We start from the raw sequence: 27572 nt of genomic DNA, 5'->3' as shown, positions 1-27572 counted from the left end.
TATACACTTCAAGGCTTAAAAATATACAAAATATAGTTGCAACCTCTTAAATGTTTTCTGGGATCAGTGATTGCCTCAGGAGGAGAAATTAAATTGGCCATGTCCACATTTATGGAATTTAGATTTGAATTGCTGAATATTCCCTCCGATGATACAGAGTCTAGATTTAGTAGGTTGATTCTTTAGAATTGGGGGTGAGAAAAGAATTTTGCAACTTAGTAAACTGCAAATCTTAGGGTACAGGTGCAGTTATTGAATACATTCAAGTTTGCCACCAATAAAGTTTTTGGAATCCAAGAGAATTAAAGGATTAAGGGAAGTAAAGGAGTTGCTGCTGTGACGACAAACCAAGTTATCAGGCGATTGATGCTTATGAGAGAGAGATAAGGGAGACAATGGAGAAACGTTCAAAATGTTAATGAGAGAAGAGAGAGAGATAACGGAAAAGAAACACAATTCAGAATATTGACAGACCGGTTGCTTTGAACCTGAACTGTTTGAAGTTTGATGGACAGGCAATACCCCAGCAGGGGGATAAAAAGAACAGGTTCGCTAAGGCACCAGTCACACCACGAGATCACGAGATAACAAGACCCCTGGAAAGAGCGGTGTGCCCCCACAAGTGGTGGGAGTTTGGAGGTCCGGTTCGCGGGAACCGACCATAGGCTCACAGGGTGTAAAGGTATGATCCGTGGGAACCTGGTGTGTGTGTCCGCCCTTGCCTGGGTGCCGGGTTCACCGCAGAAGAACGGTTATATTCGGAACGGAGGGGTCACAGTCGGTGACCACAGCGGGATAGAAGACATAAAAGGGTCCACCCGAAACCACCTGTGAACATCAAAGGTCTGTCTGAATCAAATTTGCATCTCTCTCTCTCTCCAACGGCACAACAGCGATGACTGCGAACTGCACTAAGCTGAACTGAACTCTGCGTCACTTAAGACTGATCATTTTACCCCTAGACTGCGAGAGAGCTTGGTTGATTCCTGTTACCCTAGTTCTGTGTACATGTGTGTTTTATCATTGGTAACCTGTTGCATTTATATCCTTACGATTAGAGTACTGTGTTACTTATTTCTTTAATAAAACTTTATTAGTTTCTAGTAATCCAGACTCCAACTAGTTGTCCATTTCTGCTGGTTTGGCAACCCAGTTATGGGGTACGTAACACTGCTAAAGGGTTAAGGTCAGCCATAGTTTCCCCAGTTATTGGAATAGTTTTCAAGCACTGTTTATTTCTGGAGTTTTCACACACGTCCTGTTTAATCATGATCAGACTCTGATTAACTATGTTTCTTTGTGACCTCTCCATCCAAGACAATTGGGAAATACCAACAGATTAGGATTCAGAAGTCTTCGCCCATTCTCTTGAACAGTAGCAATCCACTCCCTCAAAGTCTCATGAACCCCACCCCCCCTCCATTATAGAGGAGAGACAAATACTTCTAGACTGGTCAAAACACCATCCATTCAATTCTAAAGAATTTTTACTTATCTTTTACTTTCTCCAAAATATAGAGGCACTGTATTGTAGAGTTGGGAGTTATTTAATTTCCTGAAATTGTACTCTGAAGTTATTACCCAAAATTCACAACAGAGGCGGCTATTTGGCCCATCATGTCTATGCCAGACATAAAGAACTACCCAGTTAAATCCCACCTTCCAACACTGGTTCTATAGCCCCAATGAGTCGCAGTTCCAAATCCCTCTCGTTTAACTGTAGTGAGGACTCCTGCCTCAGTGAATTCCCTATATCCACCATCTGCAGAATCAAAAAATTTATCTTCATCTTCTCCTCAAAATCTTCTACCAGATCTATGCCTTCTGCGAAGAAATTGTCCCTTCGTACTTACCCTACCTAGGCCCTTCTGTTATAAACAGCTCACTTAGAATATTATGAGCAGTTCTGGGCCCCGTATTTAACAAAGGACGTGCTGACATTGGAGAGGATTCAGAGCAGATTCACAAGGATGAACATGGGAATGAAAGGCTTGTCGTATGAAGAGAAATTGATGGCTCTGAACCTTTATTTGCTGGAATTGAAAAAACTGAGGGGGATCTTCTTGAAACTTATTGAACGTTAAAATTCAGATAGAGTGGATGTGGAGAGGATGTTTCCTATGGTGGGCGAGTCTAGGACCAGAGGGCACAGTCTCAGAATAGAAGGACGTCCATTTAGGGCAGAGATGAGGAGGAATTTCTTTAGCCAGAGGTTGGTGAATCTGTGGAGGGCAAATCATTGCCTGTATCTAAGGCAAAGATTGATAGCTTCTTGATTAATCAGGGTATGAAAGGTTACGGAAGAAAGCAGAATAGGGTTGAGAGGGAAATGACGAAATGACAAAGCAGACTCGGTGGGGCAAATGGCCTAATTCTGCTTCTATGTCTTATGGTCTTGCAACATCCTTCTAAAACTTCTCAACAGCCCTCCACAGGGCAAAGACACCTTGCTGGTAGCAGTAGCCAGGTCTGTACACAGTTTGCGTGCTGTGCCCTGGTTGCTGGAGCTGCAGTACAATCCAACTCCAGCACAATCTCAAACAAGTGAAAATCTGCAGATGCTGAAATCCAAGCAACACACACAAAATGCTGGAGGAACTCAGACTAGGCAGCATCTACAGAAGAGTACAGTCAACCTTTCGGGCCAAGACCCTTCATCAGGACTGGAGGGAAAAAAAGATGACGAGTCAGAGTTAGAAGGTGTGGGGAGGCAGAAATAAAAGGTGATAGGTGAAACCGGGGGCGGGGGGGGGTTGGGGTAGGGGTGAAGTAAAGAGCTGGGAAGTTGATTGGTGAAAGAGATACAGGGCTGAAGAAGAAGCAATTTGATAGAAGACAGAAGGCCATAGTCGGGAGCTTCACATCACAGGATATACTTTGTATCAAAAGGACAGGCAGAAAGCCATTGACAGTGGTGTGGCTCTGTTGGTAAGAGATGGAATTACATCTTTAAAAGAGCTGACATAGGGTCAGAGAATGTTGAATCTTTGTGGGTGGAGTTAAGAAACTGAAAGTGTAAAAAACTATTATGGAAATCATATATAGGCCTCCAAACAGTAGCCAAGATGTGGGGTTGAGATTGCAAAAAGAGCTGGAAAAGATATGTAATGACACTATTGTAATGGGGAACTTAAATATGCAAGTGGATTTAGAAAATCAGGTTGGTGTCAGAACGCAAGAAAGGGAATTCAATGAATGGCTGTAAGATGGCTTTTTAGAGCAGCTTGTGCTTGAGCCTTCTCAGGGAATGGCTGTCTTAGATTGGGTGTTGAGTAATAACCCAGATCTCATTCGGGAGATTAACGCAAAGGAATCCTTAGGAGGCTGTGATCACATTATGATTGAATTCATACTGCAATTTGAGAGGGAGAAACATAACTCACATGCTTCTAACTCACATCAGAAGGTGTTTAATAAGGTGCCACACACAAGGCTGCTTAATAAGATAAAATCCCATGATGTTACAGGAAAGATACTGGAATGGATAGTGGAATGGCTGACAGGCAAGAGGCAGTGAGTGGGAATAAAAGGGGTCTTTTCTGGCTGCCAGCGACTAGTGGTGTTCCTCAGGGGTCAGTATTGGGACCGCTACTTTTCACATTGTTGTCGATAACTGAATTGATGGCTTTGTTGCAAAGTTGGCAGATGATACAAAGATAGGTGGAGGGGTAGGTAGTGCTGAGGAAGCAATGCGATTGCAGCAGGACTTAACCAAATTGAAAGAATGGGCAAAAACTGGCAGATGGAATACCATGCTGGGAAACGTATGATAATACATTTTGGAGAAAGGAACAATAGTGCGGACTATTATCTATATGGAGAGAAGGTTCAAACATCAAAGGTGCAGAGGGACTTGAGTCTGTGGTAAAGGCAGCAAGTGCAATGTTAAATAAGAACATAAGAAATAGGAGCAGGAGTAGGCCATCTAGCTCGTTGAGCCACCTCTGCCATTCAATAAGATCATGGCTGATCTGGCCATGGACTCATCTCCACCTCTCTGCCTTTTCCCCATAACCCTCAATTCCCCAACTATGCAAAAATCTATCCAACCTTGTCTTAAATATATTTACTGAGGTAGCCTCCACTGCTTCACTGGGGAGAGAATTCCACAGATTCACCACGCTGTGGGAAAAGCAGTTCCTCCCTTATCTCCATCCTAAATCTACTCCCTCGAATCTTGAGGCTATGTCCCCTAGTTCGAGACTCACCTACCAGTGGAAACAACTTTCCTGCCTCTATCTTACCTATCCATTTCATAATTTTTTATGTTTCAATAAGACCTCCTCTTATTCTTCTGAATTCCAGCGGGTACAGTCCGAGGCAACTCAATCTCTCCTCGTAGTCTAATCCCCTATTCTCTGGAATCAACCTGGTGAACCTCCTCTGCACTGCCTCCAAAGCTAGTATATCCTTCCTCAAGTAAGGAGACCAGAACTGCACACAGCACTCCAGGTGCAGCCTCACCAGTACCCTGTACAGTTGCAGCATAACCTCCCTCTAGCAATGAAGGCCAACATCCCATTTGCCTTCTTGATAGCCTGCTGCACCTGCAAACCAACCTTTTGTGATTCATGCACATGCACTCTCAAGTCTTTGTGCACAGTAGCATGCTGTAATTTTTTACTATTTAAATAATAATCTGCTCTTTCACTTTTCCTTCCAAAGTGGATGACCTCACATTTACCAACAATTTACCAACAAACGTTGCCATTTATTTCAAGGGGAATAGAATATAAAAGCGATGAGATAATGCTGAGGCTTTAGTCAGGCCGCACTTGGAGTATTGTCAACAGTTCTGGGCCCCATATCTCAGAGAGGATGTGTTGTCATTGGAGAGAGTCCAGAGGAGGTTCACGAGGATGATTCTGGGAATGAAGGGGTTAACATATGAGGAGTGTTTGGCAGCTTTGGGCCTGTACTCACTGGAATTTAGGAAAATGTTGGGGGGGTGGGGGGAGAATCTCCTTGAAACCTACCGAATGTTGAAAGGACGAGATAGGGTGGGTGTGAAGAGCATCAGTGTCAGCACATAGTTCTCCGTAACTTCCACCACCTCCAACGGGATCCCACCACCAAGCACATCTTTCCCTCCACCCCCCCCACTTTCTGCTTTCCGCAGCGATCACTCCCTACACTACTCCCTTGTCCATTTGTCCTTCCCCACTGATCTCCGTCCTGGGATTTATCCTGGAAAACGGAACTAATGCTACACCTGCTCCTACGCTTCCTCCCTCACTACCATTCAGGGCCCCAAACAGTCCTTCCAGGTGAAGCAACACTTCACCTGTGAGTCTGTTGGGGTCATATACTGTGTCTGGTGCTCCCGGTGTGGCCTCCTGTTTATCAGTGAAACCCAACATAGATTGGGAGACTGCTTCACCAAGCATCTACACTCCATCCACCATCTCCCAGTGGCCACCTATTTTAATTCCACTTTCCATTCCTATTCCGACATGTCAGTACACGGCCCCCTCTACTGTCGTGGTGAGATTACACTCAGATTGAAGGACCAACACCTTATATCCCATCTGGACAGCCTCCAACCCGATGGCATGAACATCAATTTCTCAAACTTCCAGTAATGCCCCACCCCACCATTCCCCATCCACATTTCCGTCTCTCATCTTCTGTCTTTACGTTTCCATTGCCTCCCTCAGGTGCCCCTGCCCCTCTTTCCTTCTTCCACAGCCTTCTGTCCTCTCCAATTAGATTCCCCCTTCTCCAGTCTTGTATCTCTTTCACCAATCAACTTCCCAGCTCTTTACCTCACCCCTACTCCTCTCCCAGTTTCACCTATTACTTTGTCTTTCTTCTTCCTCTCTCCAAACCTAACTGACTCCTCATCCTTTTATTGCTCTAGTCCTGATGAAGGGTCTTGGCTCGAAATGTCAGCTGTATTCTTTTCCATAGATGCTGCCTGGCCTGCTGGGTTCTTCCAGTATTTTGTGAATGTTCCCTCTCTACTTTTACAGACCTTGTATAATACATGAATGTGTCCCGATTGTCTTTTTAACCACCTTATAAACATTCTCCGTTGCCTTTAAATATTAGTGCATAGGCATTCCAAGTCCCCTGGTTTCTCCGCACCACCGTATGTCCCCTTAACCTTGCTGCATTTCCCCAAATCTGTTACCTCACACTTAACTGGATTAACTCTCATTGTGATCAATCTGTTCCTTCTCACTCTCAAACATACGGCCAATTGTTTTAAATAAATCTCTTTTTAAAATCGCGTCCCTCACATTTAGTCCGAATTACAGCAAGCAATGGGCCACATACCATTGGTAACAGCTTCCAGTCACAAAACCCTTTGCTTCCCGCCACTCTGCCAATCTGCCATGCTCCTTTGGATGCAGGCTTTTAGTTTTTGACAAAGCTGCCATGTTAGGCTTTGTTCAAATTCTTACAAAAACCCACAAAAACTACATCATAAGCACCATTCTCATCGACAATCAGACACCTCTTTCTCTGAACAAACCCATGCTAACTGCTGCCAATTATGCTGTTCCTTTCAACGCTGGGGATTACAAATCCTCACAATAACATCCAGTAACTGACCCTCTACTGCCTGACAATTATGTGGTTACATCCCTTTCTAAACAACAGTCTTCCAATCCTGGCAGCACTCCTGGAGCCAGGATTGAAATTGGAGCCTCAACATCCACAGATTCTCACACAAAAAAATGCTGGAGGAACTCAGCGGGTCAGGCATCATCTATAGAAATGAATAAACAGTCGGCGTTTCGGGCTGAGCCCCTTCATCAGAACTGGAAAAGAAAGGGAAAAATGTCAGAATAAGAAGTAGAGAAAAGGGAAGGAGGACAATCTGGAAGGTGATAGGTGAAGTCTGGTAGGTGGGGGAAGGGGGATGAAGTAAGAAGCTGGAAGGTGATAGGTGAAGTTTGGTAGGTGGGGGAAGAGGGATGAAGTAAGAAGCTGGAAGATGATAGGTGAAGTTTGGTAGGGGGGAAGAGGGATGAAGTAAGAAGCTGGAAGATGATAGGTGAAGTTTGGTAGGGGGGGAAGAGGGATGAAGTAAGAAGCTGGAAGGTGATAGGTGAAGTTTGGTAGGGGGGGAAGAGGGATGAAGTAAGAAGCTGGAAGGTGATAGGTGAAGTTTGGTAGGTGGGGGAAGAGGGATGAAGTAAGAAGCTGGAAGGTGATAGGTGAAGTTTGGTAGGGGGGGAAGAGGGATGAAGTAAGAAGCTGGAAGGTGATAGGTGAAGTTTGGTAGGTGGGGGAAGGGGGATGAAGTAAGAAGCTGGAAGGTGATAGGTGAAGTTTGGTAGGTGGGGGAAGAGGGATGAAGTAAGAAGCTGGAAGGTGATAGGTGGAAAAGTCAAAGGGTTGGAGAAGAAGGAATCTGATGGGAGAAGAAAGTGGACCATGGGAGAAAGGGGAGGAGGAGGGACACCAGAGGGAGGTGATCAGTAGATGAGAAGAGGACACAAGAGGCCAGAGAGGGGAATTGAAAAAGAGGGGAGGAGGGGAAAAGAAATGACCAGAAGTTGGAGAAATCAATGTTCATGCTCAGGTTGGGGTCTACCTAGACAGAATATGAGGTGTTGTTTCTCCAAACTGAGAGTGGCCTCATCATGGCAGAAGAAAAGGCTTTGGACCAACGTGTCAGCGGGCACTCTCAGGCTGGAGGAGCAACACCGCATATTCTGTCTGGGATCTCCAAGGATACTCCTCAACACTCCTCACTGACCTGTTCTGTAATCCTGAAATATGAGTGCACATGTACTCCAAAGCTCATTTCCCCACACTGCTCAATATCTTCCCTCTGAGTTGCAATACAGGCCTTATTTTCCCAGAACCACTGCCAATGGCCCCCACAGTTCAAAACCCTTCCCTCCTCTGTCATTCTTCCAAACAAGTCTTCATCTCACTCTGTCATATGGTGCAAGCTTTGTAACATTAAATGCCTTTTCTAGCATTGGAACTACGTCTTGAAGTGCAGCTTAAGACACTTCAGCAGTACTGTACTGCTCCTTACACCCAATGCAATCACTGGTGAAAGGTGGAAGGAGGTAATGACTCTTGGAGAACATCAGTACAAGGAGAACAGAGAGAACAGCAACATTCATTTTAATTACTGATTACCTGTTTCAACTACCGCTCTTTCGTAACACTCATCACACACCCGTACAGGAACTGATCCCCAGCCACGCTCTGGTACCGGCTTGGATTTCGATGAGCAGCCATCACAGAAGCCTTCGCCACAGGCTCTACAGTGGTGCTTTGCTTCCTGGTCTTCAAAAGGTTTATTGCACTTATGACAGTTCTGTGGAATGTACGTAACACACATTACAAGTCTGTTCACCTCCGAGATTTGAATGCATCTTCCACTGCATATCACAACTTAAAGATAGTTGTGCAGAACCTAGAAAGTATGTTTACAGTTAATAATCAATATGCAAAATATTGATAGAATGTCAACACCAATAAATATTGATGCTAGCAAAGCCTTATTAGAAACGTGTCACCTTTAATCTCGAAGAGGAAGGATTGTACATGAACCTGGAGGATAGTTCTCAGCAGACCAAAGGGGAGTATAATTAACGCCACTCACTCTGTGTTCTAACTCATTCTGTTAGCAGCCTCAGGACCAAACCTGTGGTGTCTAACGCATTCTCAAGACAAGTGCAAATATAATGAATATAAAAGTGCTACAGTGCTATGAAAACAAAAACTTCATGACATCTTAAAAGTTTCTTTTCCCAGCAGTTAATCTGATCAACCATACAAGTCAGCACCACCCTCATTAACTTTTACACCCATCTCTGCGCTGCACAAAAGACAGTTTAAACCACTTTTTATGAAGCTGGTTACATTGTAAATACATGCTGGTGTTTATTTATTTGTGCACATTTTATTCCATATCCGTCTTTCAACCTTCAACTTTTCTTTTTAGCTTTTTATATATACAGAAGTCTTAGGCACATATATATAGCTACAGTGTCTAAGACTTCTGCACAGTACTGTATCCGTCAATGTGGAGTGGAGAGCGAGTCTGTAAATCTGGCGGGAGCAAAGGATGTTGGGATTGGTGAGGATGGAGCGTGGGACAGGTGGCAGAGGAGTGGTACAGGTGCAGACACACCCAGCCCTAAGACACCAAACAAGGCCATTTGATTCCAAACAATTGGTTTATTGTTACATAATATCTCTCTAGTGCTTCCTGCTCCCTCTCCTCTCCACAACCACAATTCCCCTCTCCCTGCCCCCTTCCCACTCTCAGTCCACAAAAGTGACGCATATCAGAATCAGTTTTATCAGCACTCAACTGTCATAACATTTGTTTTTATTTAAACAGTACAATACATAAAATTACTACAGAACTGTGCAAAAGTCTTGGGCACCCTAACTATATATATGTGCACTTTTGCAAATTACTGTATAAAAAATTATATAATTCTTTATTCTTGATGTGCTGAATGTTGTTTTTTTTGTTGCATGTAGCACCAACAGCACAGGAAATTCCTAATACATCGTTGCTGTCATTGAAATGCGGTACTGAGCGAGTGCTTCATGGCCAGAGATGTCATCTTTTGCATGAGCCATTAATAAATATTGCAAATGCTCTGAGGATAAACACGATCCAGGCTCTATTTTGAAGACAGGGTGAAAGTTGTCAAACTTTAAATCTCCCAGTTCAGCAGAAAGAGAGATCGTCTGGGATTAATCACTTTGCTGCCAGGAGTTTATTGTCTGCTTATTTATTTAATTAAAATTTCTGCATATCCAAACTACAATGGTTGCAAAGAGTTTCGTGCTATTCTGAAGGTGTTATGCAAACGTTCACAGAAATGACCTTCCTGATTGTCAGCAGATCAGAAGGTCGAAGGATAAAGAGCAAGAAATCAGGAAGGAGCAGCTCTGGTACTGAGCGATTGTGAGGAGGATGGTACAAGAGTAAACCAAAGACCCACAAGTGATCTGGAGACATGTTCACCACAACCCACCCTGGCGGCTGGGGAATTTAAATGCATTTAGTCAGAGACGTACAGCACCAATGAATCCCTTTCCACACATGGAACAGGTGAATGGCCTTTCCCCAGTACAAATTTGTTGTTTTTTGCAGCCTGCATGACTTAAAAAATCCCTCCCCGCACTAACAGCTAATGAACAGCCTCTGCTTAGTATGCATTTTCCTGTGTATCAGTGGATCTGACATTCAGAACAGGTGAATGGCTTCTCCCTACCTAGTATACATTCACAGGATGTGGTCATTTTTGGGACATTTATTCTCCATCCCTTGAAGCCAGAAGCTGGTTAACAGTAGTGTATAACCATGACTCAGGAGCTGAGGTAGGTGGCTGGTGGCTAAAATTTCCTACTGGTGAATCACAGTTATATTAACAAGAGACTGGTAGCTTCATGGAGTTTAACTTCAGATTTATTTAATTATGAATCATTCTGCTGCTGTCTCACAGTGGGTTCAATCTGTGTGGAGGCAGCATATTCTCCATGTGTCTGTGAGAGTTTCCTCCCATGTCCTAAGGACATGCTGTGCTCGGTGAACTGGCCACTGGAAATTGTCCCCAGTACGTAGGTGAATGGTAGGAATGTGGGAAGAATGGAATTAATATCAGATGAGTGCTAATGGGTGGTTGGTGGGCAGAGGACACTGATAGATCAAAGCTGGCAAATTCACACAGTGATACTCCTCTCGTGCAAGAGGCTGATTTTGAGAGGGAGACAAGGATTTGTCTGTGCGAAATGCAGCCACGCCAACAGGTACCAGTTAATACAGATTAACCATATGTTTTAAAGTCAATAGTACTTCAAAATCAAATGCGCATTTGGTAATTTTATTTAAATCTTAGTTTAAGAAATGAACTACTAAATCCAGAAGTCAACAAACATGTAATTTTTCCTACAATTTAACTTCAATTTTCAGCTACAAGATCATCTTCATTTTAGAGCCACAGCTTGGAGAAAATGCCAGCCAGAGCCAATAAGTCCGTTAGAAAGAACAAAACAAAACTGAGTTTTGATGGTCAGTGAGTTTGTACTGTTGGCAGAAGAGTAATCTGCCCATGTTTCAGCAGTATTACATAGAAAGGTTTTTGCACTTACAATGATCTGAGAGTTGGGCCTCCAGTAGGAGGGTGCGATCTGATCTGTCAGCCAGGCTGTCACTACCTTTGTTGGTTTGGCACTAAATTCTGAAACTGATTGTGCCATAAAATTCACTCCATCCAGCAATCGACGGGCAGCGTTGTTGTTGTCCTTTAGAAATCCATCAGTCTGAAAAGAAAGTGCCATTTCATTGCTACGGTGTTTATACTGTTAGTGTATATAACAGTGTTATATAGTGTTGCTGTATATACCATACAGTGCTGTATAGGGTTGGAGTATATAATGTACAGTGCTATGTAGTGTTGGCATATATAATGTACAGTGTTATATAGTGTTAGTGTATATAACGTAGTGTTATATAGTGTTAGCATTTATAGTGTTATACAGTGTTGGCATATATAATGTACAGTGTTACAGATCAATTATACAGGGAGGGAAAAACTTAAAACAAGCTGTCAGCAAGTTAAAATAAATAGCAGGAAAAGGGTAATAGCTGGCAAGGACACTGAAAATGCTTGGCTACATCCTGGTGTCTTGAAAGATATTAACAAGATTTAAAAAGTTTTCTGAACAGGTACTGTATATAGATATGAAAGGTTGAGAGATATGGGCCAAATGCAGGCCAAGAGGACTAACTTCCACGAGAATCTTGCAGGCCAGGCAGCATCCATAGGAAGAATCCATCCTCTTCCTATGGATGCTGCCTGGCCTGCTGCTTTCACCAGCATTTTTTATGTGTGTTGCTTGAATTTTCAGCATCTGCAGATTTCCTCGTATCGATGAGAATCTTGGTCGGCATGGACTGGTTGGCCAAAGGGTCTCTTTCCTTCCAGAAGGACCTCTTCAGCTAAGTGCAGACACAGGAGAAAGCAGATGCTAGAATCTGAAGCAACAAACAACCTGCTGGAGGGAGAAACTCAGCAGACTGAATAGTGTCTGTGCAGAGAAAGGAAATGTTGACACTTAGGATCAAAGCACTGCATCAGGACTGAGAATGAAGAGGGGAGATGGCCGATATAAAGCGGAAAAGGAGGAATGGTGAGACAGGAGCCCAGGGTGATTGGTAGACTGAGGAGGGATGAGAGATGACAGATAGGAGATTGGAGGGGATACACAGTGACAGGTGAATGACAGATGAAGGCAGACAGAGAGGACAATTGAGAAGCAGGTAAGCAAGGTAGGGGGTGAGTGTGAAGGCTGGAGAGTGGTGAGCAGGAACACAACGGAAACCGCTAAGCTAAGGACAGTCAATGACAGAAGTCACTTGGGGGGCTGGAACCAAAACCAGATTGGGGGGGGGGAGCAGGAAGCACATGTATGAAACATATTTGTAGTGGGTGAATGGAACTGGTGAGTGGAGTGGGTCGGAAAGGGAATTTGATGGAATGAATGATTCTGAAAATGTAATTAATAAATTACTTTTATATATGAAACCATATGAGCTCTTCCCGCAATGTTGATAACTAGAGAATTGTATGCATAAACCTCATCAATACATAACTTAATAAATAACACTACAGTATAAGAACATAACATTATGAACAACTCCATCATTCAATAAGATATTGATTGATATTAACAGCCTTAACACCAAGTGCTCCCCCATATCTCTGGCGAATCTTATAGTTCAATCTCCACTTTGATAACAGTTCTCTGGACTATGAAATTCCAAAGCTTCTTCATCTTCAGAGAGGACATTCCTCTATTTTGTCCTCTACATACCTTTACTTTGATAGCTGAGTTGCAGAAATCCCAGTAGAGAAAACATTATCATCCACCCTGTCAATATTTCAAGAAGATCACCTGTAAAGAGTACAAGTCCAAACTATTCAAGTTTTTTTCACTTATCAGCTCCTTCATCTTGGGACTATGCAAGTACGTGTTTCCTTCGGTAGAGCAGGCAGCCTGCTCAGGTGCAGTCTCAGCACTACCCTGCAAAGCTGCAGCAAAAACCATCTCCCTGCAACTACAGTCAATGATATACATTCACCTCCCGAATAACCTGATGTCCCTGCATGCTAACCTTCTGTGTTTTGTGGATTAGGACACCCAGATCTATCTGTACAACAACATTCTATAATCTCATCCATGGGTCGAAAACCCTGTTGTTTTTCATTTTTCCAAGGAGTAGGTAACATTTGTTCACATTATACTCCATCTGCCAACTGCATGTTCACTCAGATAACCTACTGATATTCCATTGTACTTCTGTCCTCCTCACACCTTACTCACACTCTTGTCTTCACATTCTCAAAAAATGCAGTCACACCATCCACGCCTTCAATGAAGTTTATTAAAAGCTGAAGCCCAGCACTGATTCCTCTGCACCCCACTGGTTACTGGCTGCCAACCTGTTTTCTGTTAGTTGGCCAATCCCTGTCCATGCCAATATATGACCACCTGGTGCAGCAACCTTTTATTCAACACCTTATTAAATTCCATCTGGAAATCCAAATATGCAATTCTATCGATTTTTCTGTATCCACTCTGTTTATTGCATCTTCAAACTCAACATTTTCAAAGATAATTTCCCTTTAAATTGGTAAATTGGTTTATTTTATTTTTACATATACCAAAATACAGTGAAAAAACTTGTGTTGACTTGCCATCCATACAGATAATTTCAGCACACCGGTGCTGAGGTAAAAGCAATAACAGAATGCAGAATGAATGATTGCAGTTACTGAGATAGTGCAGTGCACGCTCACAATAAGGTGCAAGGTCTCGGCAAGGTCAACTGAAGGTCAAGAGCCAACTTAATAAATTCATGTTCAGTCTACTTGATCATCTTGAGCTTTCCTTTTGTTAGGAAATTCCAGCATTTGCACAACGACCTGTAAAGTTAATGAGCCTGCTGTAAAAACAAAGTGCTGGGAACAGCAGGTCAAGCAGCTGTTCGGAAAAAGAAACAATCTAAAGTCACAGGCTGAAACCCTTCAAAACTGGGGAAGAAAAGTAGCGAAGAGTACTTTTGATTAATAATCATAAATAATAGAATAAAGAGATCATCGAAGTATGAGACATCAATTCTTCTAGCTACACCACATACAGAGTTTGGATCACAAGTCTAGTACAAAATGTAGACATGCATGTGCACAAGGAGAGATGTAATTAGCTGTACTCACTCCTGTCCAAACATGTTCAATTTCTGTTCTTACTACAGTGTCCACCGGATCCTGGTTACCAAACCAATACTGTCGACTCCGATAAATGATCCCACAGTTTGAGCACTCAATCACATACCTGTAAGGGGCAATAAACTCAGTAACTTATTCAATATATTCACATCTAAAAAAACTGTTAAACTGGAATGCTGTAAGACTATACACTGTCAGCTTAATTTCAACAATATTTTGTTGGTGGTTCTGAACCACACATCTGCTCTAGTGGGGCTTGTCAGGATGGCTGAGGTCTTGGTATTAAGTTAGAAGGTGTAGAAACTCACCCTGACCAGGCATATATGGCGAGGCCCAACCAAGGAGAGTCTGTGGAGGCAGATGTTTTTGGCACCACAATGACTTCTTTTCCACGCTCATAGCAAGCCTGTAATAAAACCATCATTTCATTGTGGTTTCCAGTTTCAAACATTCCCTACCGCCCAGAAAGAATAGTATTTATTTATCATTTTAGACCTATTCATCAGTGATAATGGTTATTGAAAAAGAAAGTCCTTCCCCTCAGCTGCTGCCTGGCTTCATGGCAAAGTACTATTTTGCACTGAGCTGATGTCTGCCTGAGCAGCAAGCACACCGTAACTGGCTTCTGGATTGGGGAAGGCAGCTCATATCAAGGCTTTTAAAATCACCATCATGTGATCCTTCCTGGAAAGTGGAAAACTGGTGAAACTGAAATAAGGTTTATGCTTTTATAACCTGCTGAAACTTGCTGCTAGTGTAAGATTGTAGGTAGCTCAACCCCATGGAAACAGGCCTTCAAGAGGAAAACCTCTACCTAATGATGTGGCATAAAAAAAACTGAAAATCTCAACAGCATAAATTCTAAAAAAAAAGCAAAATTATCAAACTAAGCTAATGGTAATTGTGCAAATATAGAATAAAGAATCCAAGCCCACCTTCAGTACTATCCTACTGCTGTCAACATATAGGAGTGAGATAGGTCAGCAGGGTAAGTGGTGTCATAACAACCTTGCACTCAACATCTGAAAACAAAGGAACTGATTGCGGACTTTATGAAGAGGAAATCAGGTGAACCAACACTGGTCCTCACTGAAGAGCCTGAAGTGGAAAGGGTGAGCAGCTTCAAGTTCATAGGTGCATTTATCCTGAACCCAACATGCAGATGCACCAGCATCTCTACTTTCTTAGAAGTTTCAGAAGATCTGGCATGTCAGAGACTCTGTCAAACTGCTAGATAGGCACAATGCATCACCACCCGGTATGGAAACTACAATGCACAGGAACACAAGAGGCTACAGAGAATAGTGGACTTACCAGTTCTCTCATGGATACAGCTCTCCTCCCAATAATGATTTCTTAGGAAGGCAACATTCATCACCATCAGGGAACTAACTATCCAGACTATACCCTCTACTCACTGTTTCCATCATGCAGGAGAGACCAGAATCTAAAGATGCACACTGATGTTCAGCAACAGCTTCTTCCCATTGCCACTAGGCTCTTGAACCAGGTTGAAAACCCCTAATTCTACCTTGGACAACATTTCCCCCATCTTGCACTATTGGCATAATGTTTTAGCTTATTTTATTGTGTATGTTATGTATAAAGAATGTTAATTTATGTTTGTAATGTACTGCAAAAAGCTCATTTTCATAGCATTTATACCCTTGATAGGTGGTGTGACCATGACAATAAACTTCAGCTTCAACAATAACGAATGAATTCACCAAATCAACATTCTTCATGGCAATTAATTTGTTATTGGAAATGGATTTAATACAAACATGAACACAACAATATATTATTAAGATGTAGTAAGATAAAGGCAAAGGACGAACGGTGTCCCGATCTACAATTCAGAGCTTGGCAAAATTTGTTCCTCACTCAAACTTCATCTTGTTCCAACAAGCATTTATTACATAAAACATGGAGCTATGTCCATGCCATAAACAACGGAATGTGACACAAGAGCTAATTTTTAACAAACGAAAATGCAACTCTATGTGGAAATTGTACACAAATATACATTTACACTGTGGTTTAACTGATGAAAATATCAAAAGTACTGAGTCAGAAATATCGCCACAAGAAACTGTTAAAAGAGCTGACAGATACTGAAAGACCCATTGCCAGTGGAAGCTGCAGTGTCCACATGTCTAGACTGCACCATAATTAGCACCTGTGAACAGACTCTAGACTTCTCCAACACCGAACACCAGAACTGCTTTGATGAAACGACCTGAAAGTCCAGGAGATACTTAACCACAAACATCTGACCTTCCTTGAGTGGACATTCCCTCATGCCTTGAAGGAAAATATATAGCTCTCCAGGTACCCAGTGGGCAAAGTTCAACAGGAAGCTGTGACCTCAGGAACAGATTTTGGATGGAAAGAGCACAAGAGAAAACATGGATTCTTCACCATCCATGGCCCAAACCAGGGGCAACACTACTCAAGGCTTGATGTGAGCATTGTGGAAGCTGTAAAGGGTAATATTTGGGTTTAGCACATGTAGCAAATGACTTTAGCCACTAATCTTCAAATCTGAATATACTGTAGGTTGTAGATTTAATTTAAAATGCAGCTCCGAACAATAGTTCCTAAAAGCCTTGAATCACAGACCAGACAATGCTGATTAAGATTTATATAGACGTCTGTGGTGAGGGTGCGAAATGGAAGGTGTGAAGTTTGTGTCTACTTTCAAAGAAAGCATTGTGGAAACATTGCAAATATGGAATTGTCCTTTTTTTTTGTTTAGCACATAAAATATCAGGTAGTGTGGGCCAGCCAGAGCTTTCCGCTGAAAGTGTCTCAATATGATTCTTGCTGTATTTTGTTTTGTCGAATAAGGAGGCTGATTCATACCTACCAGTACCTTTCTCTGGTGACCCAATTCATGCAACAACATTAGGTGTCAGGACAGGGATACCTTTGGGTGACCCATCGTGTGGCCTGCAACCTTAGCAGTCTGAATAAGTGAGTATTTTTAAAATTAGCACTCACATTTCTATAGATATAAAAGGAGAGTGTGCACAAGTGCATGCATGTTTATGTAAGAGACAAAACTGTGTGTGTTAATTTGGTAAGATGGAGCCACCAGTTGTGAAGGGTAGTTATTGAAGGTTTGGGACGTAAGTGTATACTCTTTCCCGGGGCTGCATTTTAGCATATGTGTTTTGCGAGTGTGATGCAAAGGAATACAGCAGGCATCTTCAGTTCAGGTGCTCAGAAGTGGCAGATTGCAGAGTCCATACTCCGTTGTTTTAAGTATGCACTGTTTATCTGATACCCATCATTTATATTTTGCGCAGTGTGGACATTAGTATGGAGGTATTTCAGGGAGAGGTTTTACCCAGATATTCCTGTCACGATGGCACATATTGAGGTCAGGCAACATCAGGTCAAGAACCCTGATGATCTGAGACAGCCCGTGACTCTGATTACGACCATTCATAAGCCCTTCACCTCCGGGAAGAAACGACATTTTGTCAGAGTTGCCCTCACTTAAAGTCACATGTGGGAATTCAGAATTCTGGCACAGGCTCGAGGAAATGACTGAAATTCACCAGATGCAACCTAAGGATATACAAATGTTGGCCAAGTGCCTGAGGAATATGGGGGACAGTATGGCCCAGGAGACACAGGAACGCCAGCAATGAAGAAAGATATCACTCTTTTAAAGGGGAAGTGAGGCAATGATCGGGGGGGGGGAGGTGAAAATAACTGGGGAACGATAAAGGCATTGATTCAAAGAGCTGATGAAACAGCTATGGATTATGCAGAACATAAATATCGAACATATGAGGAGTATTCAGGGTTGGATAATCCAGGGACCGATGACCCAGTCTTCCTGAAAATGATGAATGAAGGCCCACCAGGAAGTTTTAGACTTGGGGACTGCAGTAGAGCCGACCTACTCTGTGATATCTTCACGAGCCAGTGAGATAGACCAAAGGAAGTACAAGAGAAATGGTAAAGTGGCTATAGTGGATGCAGCTGCTGCGACCTCACAGAGGGTGTTTTGTGTGCCAGCAGCCAGGGCATGTAACAAGGAACTGCTGGAATAGATGTGGGAGGCTATAGCTGTGGCCTGTTGGAGGCAGTATCCAAAAACAGAGGAAAGAAAACCAGGCGAAAGTCATGGCAGGTAGGCAATCGCTCACCCTGTCAGCACCCAGTTTGTCCAATCTGACTATCGATCAGACCATAGAGCTGATGAAAATGGCTTCTTGGGCAGAAAAAGATGTGGCGGAGGCCCCCACTGTGTACTGCACTGGTGTCCCGCAAATGTACACAACAAATTGTTAGGGGACCAGCAATGCCATGTGTTAGTGGACACAGGGGCATCGGTATTGATAATTGAACTACCCTTTCCAACAACCGGGCAGGCTATTTATATTACAGGTGTCAGAGGGAAAAGAGTAAAATCAGAAAGAACAGAGTTGGAAATACTCGAAATCGACAAGGTACAGCCTCCAGTGTGTTTCTGGGTCTGCCCAAATAATGACGGTACTATCCTGGGAATAGTCATCTTCAGGGAAGGAGGGGCCATTACAGGAACAGGAAAGGGAGAAATAATATGGACAAGTCAGGGGCAGCAAACACAAACAACCATCAGAGTACACAACCTAGCCAGCATAGCCGCAGTTGTTCTGATCAGAGACTGAAGCCAGGATGATGTCTATGGGTTACTTTGTCAGCAGTTCCCAGCAGTGTGGCCTAGACTCAAGTAAAATTGTGGTCGAGTAAAGATAAACCCAGTTAAAATAGAGCGGGGCCTGCATAAACCTCATAAGCAGTACCCTATAAAAACTGACGCACTGACCGCTGTTCACAAGACAGTAATGATAGTTAGGAACGCCGGATTGAATCCCACGATCATCATCCTAACAGTGGGGGAGGCACACGAGAGCTAAATGGAAATAGAGCAGGAAGAACATACCACGAAGAAACTACTGAAGCCAGTTTAGTAAAATGATATGAAGAGGTGGATGCAGAAGAGGAGAAAAGGGGCAAAGGAGGGACTAGATGGGAGCTGGATACACAGGGAGGAAGGAGTCACGGTGGCCCCACCACGTATTAGGCAGATACTACTGAAGTTATATCATAGGGTGATGCATCAGGGAAGGCAGAGTATAATCACAATTCTCCAGCAGGGCTGCTGGCGGCCAGTGAGGGGCAGGGATGTTGAGAAATTCTGCCGTGTTGTATCATTTGTGCCCAGCATAACCCTGGTAAGGGCAGAAAGCTACAGCTGGCAACATTCAGATAGACTTCACGAGGCTCCTACCCAAAAGCAGGGGGAAAAGTTACTGTCTAGTAATTATGGATCACTTCACCCGGTGGGTAGAGGCTTTCCCAACAAGGGACTGCACCGCCCGCACTGCTGCATGGATTCTAGTTCAGGAAATCCTGCCAAGGCCGGGAACCCCAGTCCAAGTGGATTCTGATCAGGAAGCACGTTTCATAGGGGGAGTGATGTGCCGACCATTAGGGATTCGACAACGGTTCCGCCAACCTTACCACCCTTAGTGTTCAGGGATGGTAGAAAGGATGAGCCAAACAATCAGGAATCAGCGACAACCAAAGCTATAGCTGAGACGGGAAAGACATGGGTTGATGTATTTCCAGGAATCCTGATGAGATTACGAGCAACCCCAAATTGCACGCTGGGTTTCAGCCCCTATGAATTATTGATGGTGCGGGCAATGCAATTCCTCTGATGGGGTAATTACAGGGTACGGTGAGCCTGGGGCTTACAGGGATAGAATGACAGTGTGTGAAAGACCTGTGTAACCAACTTAAGGTGTTGAAAGACCGAGCAAAGCTACAGCAGCGCATTGTTGATCAGAGAGAGCCAGAGGGAAAGGAGATAGTCCTCCCTCAGCCGGGTGACCAGGTCATGGTGAGGGTGCTGCCTGAAGGGGCAAGGGTTGCTCCCAGATGGATAGGACCAGAGACAATACTTTTAACAAGTAACTCTTGAGTCTGTGTGCAGACTCGGCGAGGCAGCCAGTAGAAACACTAGACCCAGGTTAAACCGTATGATTCACCTTCTTGTTGCTCTCACAGACAGTGCAGGTGCTCAAGTGCACCCAGTAAGGGTGTAATTACAGAGAATCTAAGAAATGAACACCAGCCGGTCACACCAGAGCTGATCACAGTTGATGGAACAGACAGAAGACACCCAGAGCATGACAGAAACCCGTGAATAGCACGCTTAAGTGTGATGGCAGTAGTACTCTGTAATGAAGGCTGGTTTAGAAGGTAGATGATTCGTTGAATAGCATAGAATAAAAAAGATACTGGGGAAAATAGATGGGGAGAGATTTAAGTTAAAGCACAGACAACAGGTTCCACAACTTCGATGACATGCCAGACTGAGAAAGATTGCACACAGCATCTGAAGGCGATCACCCCCAGCCTGAACAGGGAGTGAATACAAGTAACCCGGCCCCTTTCAGCAGTCAGGCCAGTGATCGATTGGACAGTTCGGAAGGGGTTGCCACCAGGGAGAAGTCCTTGCTGTCACTCAAATAGAGATCACCCCAACCACTTCCTGTACATCGATGAGAGGGCCTGTGAATCTGATGTACCTACCTTTCTGACGAAGGGTCTCGGCCTGAAACGTCGACTGCGCCTCTTCCTATAGATGCTGCTTGGCCTGCTGCGTTCACCAGCAACTTTGATGTATGTTACCTACCTTTCTGTTGCCTCTGGGAAGAGAGAGTTTTAACGACCAGAGAATGAAGGGGTGAAGACAAGGAATGAGATTAATCGGCCAGCAGGGGAAGAGCCAACAGGCATATGAACGAAGCTGCATTTCTAAAGACTGTTGATCAAATTTATGGAACAATCTTGTAGGTAGCGATTAGGGATAATAGGGTAGATGTAGATGCACATAAAGTAATGGTGGGGGGGGGGATTTCTGAGGTGCAGCATTTCTGCTGCCCTATCTGAGCAGATCCTCCTTTAAAGTTGTTTTTTCCTGGTACAAATTTATTTTTGTCTCGGAAGGCCAAGAGGAGGGACTGTTAGAGCAATTTTTGGGTTTAGCACATCTAGCAAATGACTTCAGCCACCAATCATCAAACCTGAATATACTGTAGATTGTAGATTTAATTTAAAATGCAGCTCTGAACAATATGTTCCTAAAAGCCTTGAATCATAGACCAGACAATGCTGATTAAAATTCATATAGATGTCTGGTGTGGATGCAAATCGGGAAGTGTGAAGTTTGTGTGTAGTTTCAAAGAAAGCATTGTGGAAGAATTGCAAATATGGAATTGTCCTGTGATGATTAGCACATAAAATATCAGGTAGCATGGGCCAGCCAGTGCTTTGCAATGAAAGCGTCTCAATATGATCCTGCTGTATCTTGTTTTGTCGAATAAAGAGGCTGCTTCATATCTACAAGTACCTTTCTCCGGTGACCTAATTCACACAACAGAAACCATCCCTCAACAATCCACCTGGCCTGGCCCAGCACATCTCCAGGCAGAGAAGTTGTCATAAGGGTCAAAACCAACTGATAAATATAGGTATTCTACAGATATCAATAAGGATTTTTAAAAACACAAGTTTACATCATAATTCTGGAAGGGAATTATGAGGCATGAATCAAGTACAATTTATAAAATATGCTGGTCCTGAACTGTTTTACAATGTAGAATTATTGCCTTTTCTCTGCATATCCACTGATCTCTTCAGCAAGCTAGGTTTAACAACAGAAGTATAATGGAAAACAAACTCACCTTGCAAGTATACACTCTGTTATCATATTGGTGTGAGTAGCTGCAGCGGCTTTGAGCTTCATGACGAATGCCATCCTTTGCATGGTTCATACTGTTCTTGCAGCCAACCCTAAACCAGACCAACAACATAACTCTGAGCATGGCACCATATCTGGGTGTTCAAAGTGGTTCCTTTTGTCACTACAAAATTTCAATTGCCAGACTAAGAGAAAATGCCCATCATTTTTGACCATTACAATTTATATTTTCTTTTAAATCTTCTGTGCTTCCAAACATCTGGAGAGGGACAAATATACTCTTCTTCAATGTCTTTCCACCACCACCTATTTGAAAGTCATTGGCAGCAACCTGGATTTACCGACTAGCTGAAATCTCTGGGCTCTTTTTTGGAATCACAAAGTTAAAAAATGATCAGTTTAACAAAAATGCAATAAAGTTTTCTTTAACTTGCAAGAATCACAGCTACCCTTGCATCTGGCATCCATCTCTTTCTTTACAGTTCCATTGACTGAAGATGTGAGAAGCCCGGGCTCAAATTAGACTAATCCTTTCAATGAATGTATCCCATTCAACAGCACTGCTTTATGAGCTCAACCATAAAGTGAGACTGCACTGTTGAAGTTTGTGTGGTTTTATAGGAATATCTATGCCCCAAATGCTCTGGTTTCATGATAATTACATCCATGCTGCACATGTACAACACAATAAATCTCCTTTGGCCAATTAAAAAATAGTATACACTCAATGGCCACTTTAATGCAAATAAAGATCATTAATGTAAATATCTAATCAGCCAAATGTGTGGCAGAAAGTCAATGCATAAAAGCATGCAGACAAGGTCAAGTGGTTCAGTGTTATTCAGACCAAACATCAAAATGGAGAAGAAATGTGATCTAAGTGACTTTGACCATGGAATGATCACACATACACATATGCACACATGCACATATACATACACATACACACACACGCACACATGCACACTGAAGACTGCAAATGCTGGTATCATTATCAACAAACAATCTGTTAGACGAACTCAGTGGTTTGAGCAGAGTCTACTGGAGGAAAGGAACTGTCAATGTTTTCAGTCAAAGCCCTGCATCAGGATGTATAGATATTCACTTACCCACAGCTGAGACATGTGCAGGAGCAAGTAAAATATTCGTCAGGGAAGAAGCAGCTATAAGCCATTCGGTCATCTGCTATTTCTCCACAGAAACGCTCACTCAAAGCCTAAAGAAAAATTTTTGAAAGTATGATTATTCAGTAGAGTTGCTTTCCTCTCTAATGGTATCAAAATACCCAGTCACTGTTACTAGTGGGCATAACCTCGACTGAAATGTTTTACAATTCAGGGAAATCTATCAGAGGTTATTATTTTCGTAAAAGGTTTTTGAAGTTCCCATTCTGGATGACATGCTATAGTAATTCCAAACGTACCCTTTCCATTTCTCTCCTACATCTATTTCTGTCTGAATTAAAACACAAATAAACTGCTATGTTTTACATTGGAATACATATTTCATAATATTTATTTACTTCAGTGATATTCAATGCTTTGATGTTAAAAAATAAAGGAATACTGCTTATCTTTTTTTTAAACATGAACATCTACTTTTTGGATTATTATGTTCATTTTCAAATCTGCACGGAAAAGGGCCTTTCTGCCCAATTCTTCCATGCAGATTGTCGCTCCTATTTGGCCCATAGCCCTGTAAACCTCTCCTATCCATGTACTCAACTAGATGGCTTTTCAGTGTTGCTAATGTGCCTGTCTCAATCACTTGTTCTAGCAATTCATTCCAAATGCACAACATCCTCTGCATGAAGAAGCCACTCCTAGTGTCCTTTTAAAAGTCTTGCTGCTAATTTTAAACTTATGCTCTCTTGTTTTCAGCACCCCCACCCTCGAAAAAGACTATGTACTTTCACCCTGTCAATGCCTCAAATTATCATGTATATCTCTATCAAGTCACCTCTCAATCTCCTAAATTCGAGGAATAAAGTCCAAACCTATAGATCCTCTAACTCAGACTCCCAAGTCCTGGCAACATCGCAGTAAATCTTTTCTGCATGCTTTTTAGTTTAATAACATCTTTCCAATTACAGGGTGACCAAAATTATACAGAATACTCCAAATGTGGCCTCACCAATGTCTTATATAACCACATGGAACATCCTAACACCTATATTCAATGCTCTGGCTGATGAAGACTAGCATGCCAAACACCTTCATCACCCTATTTACCTGTGATGCCACTTTCAGCAAACTATGCACACGCACTCCTAGGTCCCTCTTCCATAACACTCCACAAGACCCTACCATTCACTACGCCTCCTACCCTGGTTTGATCTCCCCAGTGCAACCCCTCACATTTATCTGCCTAGCCTCAGCCCACATATCTAGATGATCAAGATCTCCCTGTGATTTTTCATAACCCTCTACACTATCTACAACACCAGCTATTTTAGCATCATCTGCAAACTTACTAACCATGCCTTGTACATTCACATCCAAATAATTTATGTAATTCATAAAACAACAACGTTTTCAGCACCAACCGCTCTGACATACCTAGACATTGGCCTGCCCTCGACTATCATGCTCTGTTTCCTACCAGAGAGCCAATTATGAATCCAGTCAGACATCTCCTCCCAATCCCATGCAATCTAACCTTCCAGACTAGCCTGCCATGAAGGCCCTTGTCAAAAGTTCACACAGACAATAGCTAACCACTCTAACCTCTCCTTTTTTCTTGGTTACTTCCTCAAAGAATACCAAGAGATTTGTCAGACACGTTTCTCTATACACAAAGCCGTGTTGACATCCCCAAATCAGAACCCATCTCCACAGCACCACAGTGATAATTTACACTGCTCCTATTCTCAAAACCTGCAACACTTCACTTTAATCAACTGTTTGGCATCCAGTTACAATCTCCACTGACTAGTGTCTTTGTGCAATCTTTTATTTCTTTACAAGTGAACTTATTGTTCTGTACCACCTTATCAACTTTACAACATTCACCACAATTGTCATCTTACTAACCGAACAAAATTTGTCACAAAGGTTACATGGGTACATGCTAAATAGAACTGCAGAAAAATCTCACAAACTGAATATTTTATTTTTATTTAATTGAGATTCAGCACAGGGCAGGCCTTTCTGGCCCTTCGAGTCACACCACCCAGCAACCCCCAAATTAATCCTAGCCAATTAACCTACCAACCAGCACGTCTTTGGACTGTGGGAGGAAACAGGAGCACCTGGAGGAAACCCACACGGTCACAGGGAGAACTTACCAACTCCTTACAGGCAATGGCAGGAATTGAAGCCAGGTTGCCTGTACTCTAAATACTGTGCGAACCACTATGCTAAATAGCCAGATAAAGGTTACTGCTGCCAAAATTGACGAAGGATTGTTGATCAGAACATTTACAGTCCTAATGGTCCTCCTCTTTAAAGGCAGTGGGAAAGAGAAAGTGCAGGGACAATTATTGATGTAAGAATTTGTACAACCTCAGTAGAAGCACATAGACAGGATGATGGCAATAACTTGCATTAAATAAATTCCTTGGTCTCCATCCAGCCAACACCAAGCCAGAATCACAACTCAGTATAATCAAGCACAAGTCAGAGATTCAGAATTATACTGGAAAAGGGCCCTTTCAGCCCAACTCTTCCATGCCAGCCTTGATGCCCACCTACTCAACCCCAATTTGGCTTCATTAGGCCCATGACCCTCAACTCCTTTCGTATCCAAGTGCTTTGCCAAACATCTTTTAAATGTTGTAATTGCATCAGCCTCAACCACCTCCTCCACTCCAAATATTCACCCTGCGTGTAGAAAAACCTGCCTTTCAGATCTCCATTGAATTTCTCCCCTTTCACCTCAAGCCCATGCCCTCTAGTTGTGGACTCTCCTGGCTATATATAAACCTCAATGTTACAGACATCCATGAGGCCATCTCCTCAACCTCCTACATTCAGGAGAGAATAAATCAAAACTATCCATTATCTACTTATAATTTCTACCCTCCACGCTCAAGATTACAGCCTGATACTCCCTCCATTGCTACTTACATCCCTCCTATAGTGTAGCAATCAGAACTGCATACAATACTCTAGCTACAGTGTAGCTAATGTTTTGTGCAACTGCAGTTTTCCATTGTTTAGGGACTAAACTACACATTTTCCTAAGATCAGCATATTCCACATTGTTATGATCCACACTGCCCATCAAATATTCAGCTCCAGTAGGATTGGAATGGTTCCACATTTCTCAGTGCAAGCCCAATACAATATTGCTCTACAGGTTCAAACTCATGTGCACAATTTAATAAAATACCACACACATGGTACTGGGGGAGCTCAGTAAGTCGGTGGTGAAGGATCAAAGACTTCAGCCCAAAACGTTGACTATTATTTCCCCCCACAGATCTTGCCTAACTTGCTGAGTTCCTCCAGCACTACGTATGTGTTGCTCCAGTTTTCCAGCATCGACAGAATCTCATGTAACACAGTAGCTTTTGAAAAAAGGTTCTACAACAATAACCTCGCTTTTTGAAGATGTAAAATACAATCAAGGGGTTTTTGTGGCAAATTTCTTTTAAACCCTATAAGAGGGGCAAAGATTGAGGTATTCCACTGCCCTTGCAGTGCACATATACAAAGCTGTGCAGTGAGTTAAACAGGGTTTTTAATGAGATCTTTAAACTCGACTTTAAACCCCTGCCTCCCCCATTCAGCACCAGCAAACCTTCCCACTAGGATATTAGCTCCCCCTGTAGTTCAGGTACAAACTATCTCTTCCATACAGCTCCTACATTCCCTGGAAGACAGCCCAATGATCTAAAAATCTAAAGCCCTCCCCCCTGGTGTTAAACTGTACGATCTTCCTAGTTTTGGCCTCACTGGCAAATGGCACTGGTAGCAATCTTGAGATCACAACCCTGGAGATCCTGCTCTTTAACTTAGCACTTAACACCTTGAACTCACTTTGCAGGACCCCGTCACCTCTCCTACCCATGTCATTGGTACCAACATGAACCATGACCTTTGACTGCTCACCCTCCAGCTTAGAACACTGGGGGCTCTATCGATGATGTCCCTGACCCTGGCACCCAGCAGGAGGCAACAAACCAGCCAGGAATCTCACTCTCATCCACAGAACATCCTTTCTGTTCCCCTAATCAACAAATCCCCTGTCACTTCGCTTGCCTCTTCACCCGCTTCCCTTCTGAGCCACAAAGCCTCAGTGACCACTGTGGCTTTCTTCTGCCAGGTCATTCCACCCGACAGTGGTATCCAAAATGGTGTACCTGTTGTTGAGGGGACCAGCCACAGGGGTGCTCTGCACTGGCTGCCTATTCCCTTTCCCCCACCTGACAGTCACCATCTTCCAGTGTCCTGCACCATGGGCGCAAATACAATACTGTGCAAATGTCTTAGGCACCTATATAGCGAGGGTTCCTGAGACTTTTTGCACAGTACTGTACTTACTTGTATGTGCAGTCTATCAACCCCTCAGTCTCCCAAATGATCCAGAGTTCATCCAGTTCCAGCTCCAACACGTTGACACGGTGTGTTAGA

The 27572-nt window shown here is 43.0% G+C and overlaps 1 protein-coding gene across 1 annotated transcript in view; it reads right to left on the bottom strand.

The window, feature by feature from the left end:
• zfyve1 (zinc finger, FYVE domain containing 1) overlaps positions 1 to 27572 on the bottom strand; it is a 70104-nt gene that overhangs the window by 10941 nt on the left and 31591 nt on the right. The window contains exons 4-9 of the mRNA XM_063039051.1: positions 23106 to 23212; positions 21980 to 22088; positions 14534 to 14631; positions 14214 to 14331; positions 11086 to 11256; positions 8107 to 8287 (exon numbers count right to left, since the gene is read on the bottom strand). Coding sequence (XP_062895121.1) covers positions 8107 to 8287; positions 11086 to 11256; positions 14214 to 14331; positions 14534 to 14631; positions 21980 to 22088; positions 23106 to 23212 — 784 coding nt within the window. The remainder of the gene's footprint in view (positions 1 to 8106; positions 8288 to 11085; positions 11257 to 14213; positions 14332 to 14533; positions 14632 to 21979; positions 22089 to 23105; positions 23213 to 27572) is intronic.

The sequence above is a fragment of the Mobula hypostoma genome, chromosome 1, assembly GCF_963921235.1.
Source record: "Mobula hypostoma chromosome 1, sMobHyp1.1, whole genome shotgun sequence".
Classification (NCBI taxonomy): domain Eukaryota; kingdom Metazoa; phylum Chordata; class Chondrichthyes; order Myliobatiformes; family Myliobatidae; genus Mobula; species Mobula hypostoma.
The sequence above is the reverse complement of the archived record's forward strand: the minus strand, read 5'-3'. Positions and strand labels throughout refer to the sequence as shown.